This window comes from Rhea americana, unplaced genomic scaffold (assembly GCF_003343005.1).
Source record: "Rhea americana isolate MKP2758 unplaced genomic scaffold, rheAme1 scaffold_386, whole genome shotgun sequence".
NCBI classification, from domain to species: Eukaryota; Metazoa; Chordata; class Aves; order Rheiformes; family Rheidae; genus Rhea; species Rhea americana.
In genome coordinates this window covers 251,378-263,756 of record NW_028186519.1, presented here as the reverse complement: position 1 = coordinate 263,756, position 12,379 = coordinate 251,378, and the positions used below count along the sequence as shown (strand labels likewise).

At 39.1% G+C, this 12,379-nt stretch overlaps 1 protein-coding gene across 1 annotated transcript in view; it reads left to right on the top strand.

Moving 5' to 3' along the window:
- The window catches only part of ANAPC1 (anaphase promoting complex subunit 1), a 49,521-nt gene that overhangs the window by 13,883 nt on the left and 23,259 nt on the right, over positions 1–12,379 (top strand). The window contains exons 16-25 of the mRNA XM_085313452.1: positions 192–379; positions 1,034–1,108; positions 2,066–2,331; positions 4,344–4,435; positions 5,358–5,506; positions 7,039–7,117; positions 7,231–7,267; positions 7,371–7,441; positions 7,579–7,757; positions 10,417–10,643. Of these exons, the coding sequence (XP_085169578.1) occupies positions 192–379; positions 1,034–1,108; positions 2,066–2,331; positions 4,344–4,435; positions 5,358–5,506; positions 7,039–7,117; positions 7,231–7,267; positions 7,371–7,441; positions 7,579–7,757; positions 10,417–10,643 (1,363 nt within the window). The remainder of the gene's footprint in view (positions 1–191; positions 380–1,033; positions 1,109–2,065; positions 2,332–4,343; positions 4,436–5,357; positions 5,507–7,038; positions 7,118–7,230; positions 7,268–7,370; positions 7,442–7,578; positions 7,758–10,416; positions 10,644–12,379) is intronic.

The following is a 12,379-nucleotide window of genomic DNA, read 5'->3' as shown; positions in this document are numbered from 1 at the left end:
TGAGGTAGAAAGGCTGTGCTCAACCTGAACTTAAAGAACAGCTGACAGGGGTTGTGTGGTGTGTCTTATTCTGAAAGAGTTTCCAGAAAGTTAAAAATAGGTCCAAAAGCTGTAGAGATTTCCAACAGTGATGGGAAGAATAGTACTAGGAAGTAAAATGCAAAATATGCCTCTTTTTTCTTTTCTAACAGTGAAAAGATGTCTGCAAGGGCTCAAATCTGTCTTACCCAAGGAGATAGCTGTACAGATGCTTGTCAAGTGGTACAATGCTTATAATGCTCCAGGAGGACCAAGCTATCACTCAGAATGGAATTTATTTGTGACATGTCTCATGAATATGATGGGTTACAATACAGAGAGATTAGCTTGGACACGAAATGTAAGCAAGCTCGTGAGTTTGATTTTCTAGCTTATATTAATACCATTGACAATTCTTCAAGGCTCAAAATGTTTAGAGAAACATTGAAAGTCAGAAGTAGTGTATATTCTTTAAGTAACAAGATGTCACAATCAATTCCATGTTTTTAAGTTTCAAGTATATGTTTTAAGCTGTGCTTATCATATGAGATATTTAAAATGTACTTACCACCAACTGTCTTGGCCTAATAAAAATGAGTTATGAAGACTTTATTCCATTTCATTACTGACAGTGTTACATTAAAGGTTTGATTCAACAAATCTATATTAAGCCTAATTTGATCGGAAGTACAAGTCACAGTTCAAGTTGCTGTTTTCCGAAAAGGGTTTTGCATGCAATTTTTGAATTACAACTTTTAAAGTTCTATTTTTGCAATTGTTTTACTGAATGTATTTGCAGTTTTCTGTGAGTTTCCTAGTAGTAAATATGTTTGCAATAGTTACAGGAAAAAAACAACAYAGATATGTGGATAGCAATGAAACAATTAAAATATATCTCCGTTATTAACACTAACTCATCCATTTGAATTTAGATGTTGTGATTGTTGATTCAGTTATGCAACCATGGAAATTCCAGTATTGAATGATTTTTTTTGTTTTTTTTTGTTTCTTGCAGCTTGACTTTGAGGGATCACTTTCACCAGTTATTGCTCCAAAGAAGGCTAGRCCATCAGAAACAGGGTCAGATGAAGTAAGAAATTGTTCTGTTTTACAAATAAGTGTTTGCTTTTGTTTAATAAAATAACCAAGCGAGAGGAAACGCCATTTGAGTGGCACATTTCCTCTGAGCTCATGTGAGATTACAAGCCTTCGGAGGAAGAAAAGTTACATTGCCCTATGCAGTGGCTGGTATCAAGTTACCTTTCCTGTTAGGGCCATACTTTCAGAGAAGCAAGTCTCACACAGGAGTGAATCTAACTTGGATTACACAGCAACCCCAGGTAGTCTCTTGACAGTGTCAAATCTCCTAGGTGCTCTACCCCTTCAAAGTTGGCTCGCTCTCTTGGCCACTCAGCACCTCTAGTTTGTTAGGTGAAGTGATTCTTACAGAATTTAATGGAGTGTTCAAGACTGATTCACTGGCTTTTGCATAAATAAAATGTTTTTACATAGACAGTAAAGTGGATGAAGCTTAGAGTCATCCCAAGATAGTTTGCACAAGAGGCTTACAAGCTATGGGGTTCCAGTCATGCCATTAACTTTTTGTGAACGAACAGCTCAGTGAGCCCGTGGGGTTACAGTTCATTGTCTACGTGATGCGTAGGTCAGGATCTAATGTCTGATGTACTATGGACTATGAAGGTACAGTAAAGGCAGAGTGCTGGATGATTTGTACAAATACTCAGTGAAGTCTCATGCACAGAATAGTGGTGCAAAGAAGGCCCTCTAAATCTGTTTGCATTTATCTTGTTCCTTTAAACCTAAGGTTTCATTGATTCTTTTAGGCTCTATAGCAAAAAAAGGTAAACCACCTGAGTCTCTGCTCCGTAGCTTGTAGGGTTTGAGATACTCATACACATTTGCTGCAGAACAATCATATTGATGTTAATTGTATGTAGAGAAAAACCTCCTCTCTAAAAATGCTTTGGAGTTATCTTACTGGCAGATTATCCTTACCGTGGAACCTCTTCCCCTTTGTTTGGTCTAGGACTGGGAATATCTCTTGAACTCTGATTACCATAGGAATTTTGAGTCTCATCCTGTAGCCAAGGCTTTGCGACTGGAACCTCTGGAAATTTCATCTCTAAAGGACGACTTTTCACAGAGCCTTAGCTTGGATTCCTCAACCCTCCTTTTCACCCACATTCCTGCTATTTTCTTTGTTCTTCATCTGATCTATGAGGAGCTTAAACTGAACTGTCTAATGGGAGAAGCAATTCGTTCACTTGTTGTTCTTCTGGTTCAGCTGGCCAGGTATGTCTAACAGACAAATCGCAGCACGTATGTATTGTACATTGTCTCTTGATGATGGAGGTGTGTTATTTTTATGGGGAATTTGTGGATTACCTGCAAAGKGGAACTGACTTTCCATATATTTGAAGAAAATTAATGAATATTCAAAAAAAAAAATCTATAATTAGAGATGCCTGCTGTAGCAAACCCTTTATACAGTTTGTACCACTTTCTGTCAGTAGTGTGATTCACAAATATTAGTTCTTGGTAAGTGGCTCTTACCCCTGTCTGGCACAAAAAGACTACAGGAGAGTGCTCAACAAATTTTCTAGACTAGAGGGTGGAGAATCCTGCTGCAGGCAGAAGCAGAATTAATGTAGACATTCTTGGCTTCCAGTCCTGCGTTTAGACCATAGTCCTCTGCATTTAATGGTTTCACACACTTTATTTTTTTTTGTTCTGTAACCCATGAGGGTTACAACATCTACAACCCATCATCTAGCTTCTGGTAAGATTTWGGTCATAATGAGAAACTGGGATATTTTTGTACTGTTAGCAAASTGGAGAGAATGTGCTGATACCAGTGGTAATGCTGGACCCCAGTATAGCTTAGGGGCAACTTATTGCTGTTGGGGAATAATGGAATAATGAGACCCAGAACTCCTCGTTCTATTGCCAGGATTACTTTGGAAAGCTAATGAGCCAGCTACAGAGCTTCTTTGGGAAGCATTGTGMGTTTGGGGTGAACATTAACAGAGGCCTCAGTTTTGCAGTAAGGGAGTGGTAAAGAGATCTAATACTTCAGTTCTGTCTAGACTTTTTGATTTCAACTCCTAGGAGTTGAATAAAATTGTAATCATGTGCTTCAGAAGCTACCTAAGTAGTATCTTGAATAATTGAGGATTCTCTGAGAATCCATGGAATGGTACTCTTGTTACATTAGATTATCCTTCCTCTATTAATGGCTTCCTYTATTCATATTTTACTTAAGAAAATTTAAGAAGGTTAAATATAGTTACTGTTTTTGAGAGAGGGAGGAAGAAATGAGGAATTACATCTAGACTCAGAATTTTCTTAAGACTGTACCCTCAGTTTCAAAGTCAAATAAGCAATGTGATGAAGTTGATAGTTTATAGTGGCTGTTGTATTTCAACCTCTTGATGTGCTGTGCTGTAATGCTTTGGGAAGTTAAAAAGGGTCTTGTGTTACATTAGAGACTGATGTATTTGAGCAGAACCTGCTTTGTTGCATTGCCTCTCTAGACTGTGCGCGCTGCATTGGGAAGTGACTCATCTCATGAGCTGAGACAAATATTCTCCATTTGTCTTCCGTGGGACACATGGGTTCTTGTGTCTTCCCATGTGTCGATGGCTGCATCTTCATGTGTCTGTTCCACAACTGCCTTCAGATGTTGTTAYATCTCTATACATGAAGTACAGCTATAGATGACACTGGGTCTTTTATTTACRTGTGTATCTCCCCAAATGGTATTTTGTATTGCTACCAAAATATCCCTATGGCAACAGATYCTTCACCAGTAGCACCAGTGAATGCCTAGGATAGTTTTCTGAAGCGGCATCTAGTCCCTTATGCTGAAAGGGTTGCCCTGTTATTTATTCTGTAATGCCGGTAAGAAAAAAGTCTACGATGAAGGATTGCATCATTCTTTAGAAGATGCCAGCTTCCTAGCCTTTTTGTATGTATGCATATCTTTCAGATAACTAAATTTATTACTGGCTTTAAAATTTTCCCCAGTAAAATTTTAGGAAAACTGTAGTGACAGGCCTTAGCACTGGTGGTGGTGATGTGGGACAAAGCAGACCAAGCTAATAACTGGAGAGAACTGCATTTAAGAAAAACATACAGATTAGCTACTTAAGAAAAACTGTCCATGAGCACAGTCTTAGRTAAGCAAGTTGGACCTTCACATATCTAGTGTGTACACAAACATTAAATAAACATGAATCATATTGGAAGACAAAAAACCTGTYTGCGTTTCTGTGACGTTTTCTGTTATATCTCTTTTGTTCTAGAGACTTAAAACTTGAGGCTTATATAGATTATTACTACAGAGACTATCCAGCCCTTGTGAAGACTTCTAGACAGACTTGTGTAATTGATCAAGGTGAGCTTAATTAAGGCTGTGTGGAGCCAATAAGTCACTGGTAGTGGTGTGCAAGTAATCTCTCTAAAACTGTTGGTTACTGTTGTCTTTAAAGCTGGTCAGGACTTAGTCCCCAAATGCAAAACCACGCTCACAGTGCTGAGGTTGCCTTGCTCCTTTGTTTTTAATARCCTCTTACAAAGACTGGAGAGCTGTCAGAATTGCACAGTCATGGGTTGGTGCCTTCAGTCCAGTCTTATGGAACTCTTTACAGAACAAGGGCTTGGGAGGGAATGATGATTTCCCCCTCGGGCTGGCTGCGAAATGTCAGCAGAAAGCTCTGTAAAAGCCTGGGAATGAGCTGTGGCTCTCCTGTGGACAAGCATCTGTGGACAGCAGGCTCTCAGTTCATATTTGGTAAGAACTAAATTAGAGCTAGAAGCAAGCAGCTCCTGAAGTTAAAGGGCATATCTTGTTTGTGCATCTGTCTTACCAGCTGAAATTCACTAGTGGTATAAAACAGACAACTGCTTCTTCTGACCAAAAAAATTCTGATGGGATTGGTCAGCCTTTCCAGCCTGTTCTGTGGACAGGAAAGGCAAATAGATTACAGTTAGGCTGTCGTCTCACTTAAATATTTTAATATTGTTATATTGCAGGGCTTTTCYGCTGACGTTTTGAGAAGTACTAATTATGCGTGTTTCTTTTGACTGTGGGCTGAGATACTTGTTCTTGAAAAGCAGATGTTTCATGCTTTTGTTATAGTCCATATGTAAACCTCTATCTAACAGGAGGGAAGAGATCTATAAAGTTTTGAAGAAACACTGTTTTGGGTTTTCTTTTTCTTTAGTTAAAGAAATACTGTTGGGCTGGGTTTGTGAATAGTGGAAAATTTCTGTGCATTTGCTGTGAGCTCAGTGTCATTACTTTTCATATGATTAAGTCCAAACAGGTTTCATGCACCATCCCGCATTTTTTTCTACTGAGCCTCCAAGTATCTTTCAGTGGCTGAGTTCCTGTCTGAAGGGAGAAGGAGTGCAGCCKTATCCTTACTTACCAGGAATCTGTGAAAGGAGCAAACTGGTAGTACTGGTATGTAATTTGGCAAAGGGAATGCTTTGTCTTCTCTTGGCATAGCAGCACACTGGTGCCAGTGCTGCCAGGGTTTGCCCCCTGTGTTTAATTTCCTGCGAGTGAAATGTCCTCAGAGCAAATTCAAGTAACAGAGCAATTAATYGTCTTTCACTGAGCAAGAGATGCATACTGAAGCAGATGAATAGCCTACTGGAGCAGTGTTGAGTCTGTGCTAAATAACTCTCCTGAGTGATATGATTGTGTCTGTACTATTTGGAAAACCTGAGCACACAGTCGGGGCATTGCTGCTCCATACTGAATAAACCTTGTCCATCTGCATGAAATTCTCTTGAGTCTCTGTAATACAGTGAATTGTGAGCTGTCAGCCTCTCTACAATGGGAATAATATGTGTTTAGCAGAGAAATCCCTGAGAGTCCCTTTCTTTATCACATCAATATTACTTCAAGGTGCAGATGGGTTTTAGCAGATGGGAGGAGATATTTGAGGTTGGGAAGAAGAGCTGGTGAGTGCAGAGTGAGTGGCCTACGCTTCACTGAAGTTTTTTTTTGTGGTTTGCAGCAATGGCATGTGCAAAGTAATAATGTAACTCAGAGTTAACCGTATTTTGTGAGTGAGAATTTCCCAGCTTTTTTTCTTGAGCATGTACCAACGTAAGCATTTAGTTGCATGAGTAGTTATCAATGCTGATAGTATTTTCTGGCCAGCCTTGCTCCCTTGTTCACCAAGGATATATGGAGAAAACTTTTCAATGCAGGATTCAAAACAGAAATGTTGACTGACATGCCTGAAGAGGGAAAACAGGCCAGAGACTCTGCTGTGACCCAAGTGTTCAGGACTAGTTACAGAGTCACTTATTTGAGTGGCCAGGCCAGTCTGTCTTCTCCTTGAAAGTATGGGTAGTTAAAGCAGCAGCACTGAAATTCCTTCAAGTTAAAAGATTTTTTTTTCTTGCTTTTTTTCCTTTTTTTCTTTTCTTGGCTTTTGGCCTGCCAGCTTGTTTAGCAGTACCAAAAGGTAAATATGGTGACAGATCACTGATTTCATTGCCTAGCTAGATGAAATGAACCCTGCTTTGAATGGGAAAAGCTTTCACTTGTAGCCTTCACARAGTAGCTGACATTCAAGATGTGGAGGGACTGTATGTGAAAAATTGTGTTGGTAGAAAATGTGTGTTTAACAAGAAAAATTCAAAGAAATRTGAGAAATGTAGCAAAAATCACTGGGAATATTTTCTGTTTGAGCATATTTATATATGTATATATACGTATATATGCTTTTTTCCTTTGAAACGATCATCAGGGAAAACTTGTTTAATGGTTTCGGGATTTATTTTGACAAACTTAAATCTAAAGCAGAAGAGTTTCATTTACTTGCTTCAGTTATTTTTTAATCTACACTTACTAATGATGTTTCCATAATAGACTTGTCCCACTAAAGTTACTAAAGATATCTTCTGTTGGTTTTGATAGGCAATATAATATTAGCTGCAGACTAAATAACTTAGTATCATGGTTTCTTTCCTATTTAGAGTGTGGCTTTGTACATACTTGGTGATGAGAGAGCTGTATCTAATGAAGCCTCCCATTACTTATACAAAATTACAACAGGTAATGATGCTGTGATGCCCTTGTAGTATCTCACAGTGTCTTTTTTGTGTATGTGTTATATGCTTACTTTTTGGAGAAAATGGGACTAACATGACCTTATTTGTCTGTCTTAGGACAACGAAAACAGCAAATAGAGCAGGATGACAATAGGTATGTTTTTAATGCTGTTCAATTATAATTTTACACTTTTTTGACACTCTGAGTTTCTGACTAGCTTTTATTGGCTTCTCCTTTATTCTCCATTATTTTACAGATGTAGTTTCAGACAGAGTGCATCTGTGTCTAGCCTGGCTGAAAAGTTAGTTATTTGGATGACTGATCTTGGTAAGAGCAGTTTTTCAATGTGCAAAATGGTTACAACTGTAAATAAGTCTTGTGCTTGCATAATCTGAAATATGTTTTGCCTGGTTTTGATTAAGATTTTTTTTTTGTTCCCCTCTACCTCCCTCACTAATTTTAAGGTTTCACCTTAAGGGATCTGGAGTCTCTCCCCTTTGGTGTAGCCCTTCCTATTAGAGATGCAATATATTATTGCCGAGAGCAGCCTGCCTCAGACTGGCCAGAAGCAGTTTGTCTTTTGATTGGGCGCCAGGATCTTTCCAAGCAAGCCTGTGAAGGGAACCTGCAAAAGGGTAAATCTGTGAGTATGGACGTACRTGGATTTCATGATACTGGATACAGGACAGAGCTCTCCAGCTGTTCAGAACTGCACCAGCTGCAGATGTTCAGGGCTGTAGGTTACAGCATACAGAAGGTGCAGGATTTGAGAGAGAAGCATRTGGTCTATGCCCCTGTGAGGACTGCAGTATAAAAATCAGCATCTGACACAGGAAGAGTAATGGTGTATAACTTTGGAGACTATTGATATAAAATAGATTTTAAACTTCATTTAAGTATGGTCCTCAAAAATTTTGCCTGTGGGGTAATGCTTCTGTAAGTCCTCTTCTCTAAAATAGCTGCATTTTTGGGAGGCGTTAAGAGATTTTGGTGCTCCATTCAGAGACACTGCTATCAAAACAGGCGATGGCACAGTGAAGGGAAGTGGGTGTTTGTCAGTCTGACACCTTTGTGAGTTGGCAGAGCTGGAATCTCTCTTCTCTGGAAGAACTAGTGTATTTTCTGAGGTACCCTGTCTTCATATTTCTCTTCTTTCTCGAAAAAGCTTTAATTCTTTGTATCCTGAAGTAGAGAGAGGAAAAAAGCACGTATTTTTTTTGTTTTCCCTTAAACATTCTCTTCTAATAGTGAGAGTGTGGCAACTTGCCTTAGCTAGGTGGTTTTGTCAAGGACTGTGTGGTAAGCCAAAACTCTACTTGAAAGTTGGCTATAGTGGCATGTATAAAAGTCTCCGCTCCTGTTGTGTGTATTGTCTGCAGTCTTTTCAGAATTCACAAAGAGGAAACTTGCATTCTCAAGTACCTTTTGGTCGAGGCCCTTTTAAATCACTTACAAAGCTAAGACAGAATTTAAATTTTTTTTAACAAAACTTTGACTGACTACATATCAGAAAAAATGTGGGTTTTTTTAGAAATAATTTGGAGGAAAAGTAAACAAATTACTTGTTCAAATCTCATTTGCCACCATTCATTAAAAATCCATTTCATTTTTCAGCTGGTGAACTTTCTGCYCTCATGTAACTATGCTAAATCTAAAATGATGATAAATCAGATTTCATCGCTTACTTTATAACAATGCCTCAAATGTGTGTTACCTTAAAAGGATAAAGTAATCTTCAAATGCCAAATTGTTTGTCTTTTCTCAGTGGGGCAGGGTGGAGTTTCCTGTTTCAAAACGGACGCTRGCTATGTGGGTGGTGCAGTTATGTATTGAGATTTAGGGCATATTTATCAGAAAAAATTGGTTTTATTCATCAGCTGGTAATTTACTTGCATTCCTCATGTTATGTGTTACCAGTGAGGCTTAGGAAGATCCTGTTTTAGGTCTAGTCTGTGTGATTCTCTGTCTGTCAACTTGCTGAAGTTCTGAGGAGTAAAACAGGAAAAATAACCAGTTTAGAGATTTTGTTGTCATTTTTCTTCCTAGATTAATTATATCAATATTTGTCTCCATGACAGAGAAGAAAGAAGAACATGCTAGCCCACCTTAAGGTAGACGTCCAAATCATTTGGTCAGGCCATAAGGAAATACTACATTCGGCAGGAAAGCTTATCTCTGTAGAGCTACTTAACAAATTAAATGAATTTGTGCTTCATATCGAGTGACAGACTAGTTTGGAGAAAATATAGTGTAAGCAAATTGTGGGCATACTCTGCATCCTGACCAATACCATCTTTATCATTCTTGTTATTGGTCCTTTCCCTCACTAGTTTGATGCAAATAAACAGGGGGGACAGAGACCTAAACCAGGTTTTTGTAATTCATCCAAAGATGGAGAGGGCATTTCTACTATGCTTCCAATCACTTTGAAAGCTTCAGTATTCTCTGGTCATGAAGAAGTTGGCATGTGAGTTCAAAAAATGTTCCAGTACCACAGTGGAACCCAAGTTGGTTGATGACGACGACAAACATTTGGATTTCACTTCTCTGTGGGTTAACTGTTTATTTTAATAGGTAATCTGTTTTTTTTCAGAGGTTGTTGGAAAAAATTCAGATCCAAATTAAAGTCYTGATTCAGGAAAATATGCATGATCAGGCTAATAAACATGTGCCTGGATGGAGATGCATTGAGTATGCAGAACAGCAGTCCCAATTGGGATGAGAGTCTGTAGGTRTCTAATCTGAAACCCAGGTTGTCCACAGCAGACTGTTTCTTCAGGGATTAAACCTCTGTTCAAATACTTGTTGGAATACTGGTMTAGATTTCTGTTTTACTGCTGAAATTGGAGAGAGAACACAAGTGTTTCCTTAGCAGTTGTAGATAATTGTGCAGACAAGAAAGGAAAGTCATTTCATTCTACAGCTCTGGAACAACAGCTAGTTTAGGAAGAAAGAACAAGATTTCTGAAATCACTTCTTCAAGCTTCTGCTCTTCAGTCCTTGCCCAAGAACCTTTGCTTCATCTTTGAGGTGTCATCTCCTTCTGTCTTGATAGTTATTTATCCTATTCAGCTGTAGTTGATTACAGTGTTAAGAAATCTTAGAGGCTTTATAATGAAYGGGTGAATAATGTCACTTGTGATGGCAAGAATCTCATTCCATATGATTTGCAGACTGATTTCAGTGCAGGTAACTGCTGAGTGTACTCCAGTTATGGTGCTAKTATTTGCTGCCTTTCTGATGCTTGCTATTTTGTGTTGTGTCTGTACTTCTGGAAATGATACCTTTTCTTTCTCTTTCAGTCTGTGGGCCAAGTGCTGTCCTCTGATATTCCTTCAGGATCTGAATCAGAAGAGGATGAGGATGGCATGAATGATATGAATGAAGAAGTGATGTCACTAATATGGAGTGAGGATTTGAGAGTACAGGAAGTACGAAGACTCCTGCAAAGTGCCCGTCCTGTACGTGTCAATGTAGTGCAGATGCCAGAAGCTAGTGACCATGAATACATAGAAGAAAAAGAAAACCGGTAAAGAATTCTCTCCATTTCTGGCAGTTTTTCATAAGTATTACATTAAGATGAAAAAAATGAATATTTTTAGTGTCTTAAAGTTAAATGTGGCTACCAAACAATGTGATATATTCTAGTCCTGGAATGAACATTAAAGTAGACAGGCCTGAGTGTAAACACTCATAGAGGAGGGTTGGATTTTAGAGTGAAAGTCTTTAAGGTTCAGTGGACTTAAACTGTTCTGTATTGAGTTGAAATGCTCTCAGGWTTCAAGCTGCATATGGGAAAGATTGTTGGTTTGAACTCCAAACAGCACATTGATCTCAATTGCAATGTGAAAGCAGGTTGCAGCATTCTTCTCCCTCTAAAAAGCAGGATAAAAGCAGGTTCGGGAGCTACTCAGGAGAAACACTGTAGAGAGAGCATCATAGTCATAACATGGGGTTAAATGGGGCATATTTGTCTAGTAAAGGTTAATCTGTGTGATACAGACTCTACACACTATAAGCACTCTCCCTCTCTAGTCTAGGTAATGTGTAAGTTGATCCTGATTCCTTCCCTCAAGCCTTAGTCTGAATAATGTCATGCATCACAAACATTCATGCCTTCCTTCCACCCTCTGATTGCACCCAAAACCATAGCTCACTTCAGCCTCTTTAGCTGCCATGTTCTGGTGCTATACCGTCTGCTGCCCTACACCCCTGTCCTTCCCCAGACATGCAGGTTTTTGCAGAGCTAGAGCTGCAAAGCCTCAAGCAGCTGTTTGGGCTACTTGTGTTAAAGACTATCCCTTTCTTTSTTGGTGGAAGTGTTCCTGTGGAGGTGCTGGTGGATTTAAGGGTGGGTATGTAATGAAGCAGTGGAATTTCGCACCCCCAATTGCTTCCTCATGTATTGCTTTAACTAGGTTTACTTCTACTGATACCTAGTTCTTCGTAGAAAAAGGTACAGGGAAATGCTGTTCATAAAAGATAYCACATAGTATTGGTAAGCTAAGATGTCCAACAGAGTTCACTGAATCTTGGCTTGCTGCTATGCTGTCCATCTAATCATCTTTATGTATTGAAAATATATATATTTTATAAATATACACACACATGCATATACATATTACATATATTTAATAGTCAACTATTTCTAAGGATATTGCTGAATTAGATGAAAACCAGTGGTCGCAAGCCRCGGAATTGCTACACAGTTTAGTAAGCTTGGCACAGGCTGTTCACATTAGCTTGGACATATGCATCTTATTCACTGAGCTTTTTAATGAGGGGGGTGGTTTAAAAGTGTATTCTCACTGAAAACTAAATCTTCAGAAGATCATTAGCATGCAAAGCACTATGAAARTTGGAAGCTGAAGGAATGCAGTAAGTTATCTGACCTAACAAGCTGAGTCATCTRACAAGTCTAGAAAGTGTTTCCAGAGTAAATTGTAGAGAATTGYGGTCAGCATTCACAGAAGGGACCTCTGGAGATCATCTAATCCAACCTCCCTGCTCAAGCAGAGTCACCTAGAGCACGGTAGACAGGGTTGCGTCCAGGCAGGCCTTGAAGATCTCCAGAGAAGGAGACTCCACAACCTCTCTGGGCAACTGTCACTCTCACAGGGAAGAAATTCCCCCTCACATTCAGGCGGAACTGCCTGTGCTTCAATTTCTGACCATTGCCTCTTGTCCTGTCACATGGGACAACTGAAAAGAGTTTGTCCCTGTCCCCTTGACACCCTCCCTTCAGGTGCTTGTACACATTGATAA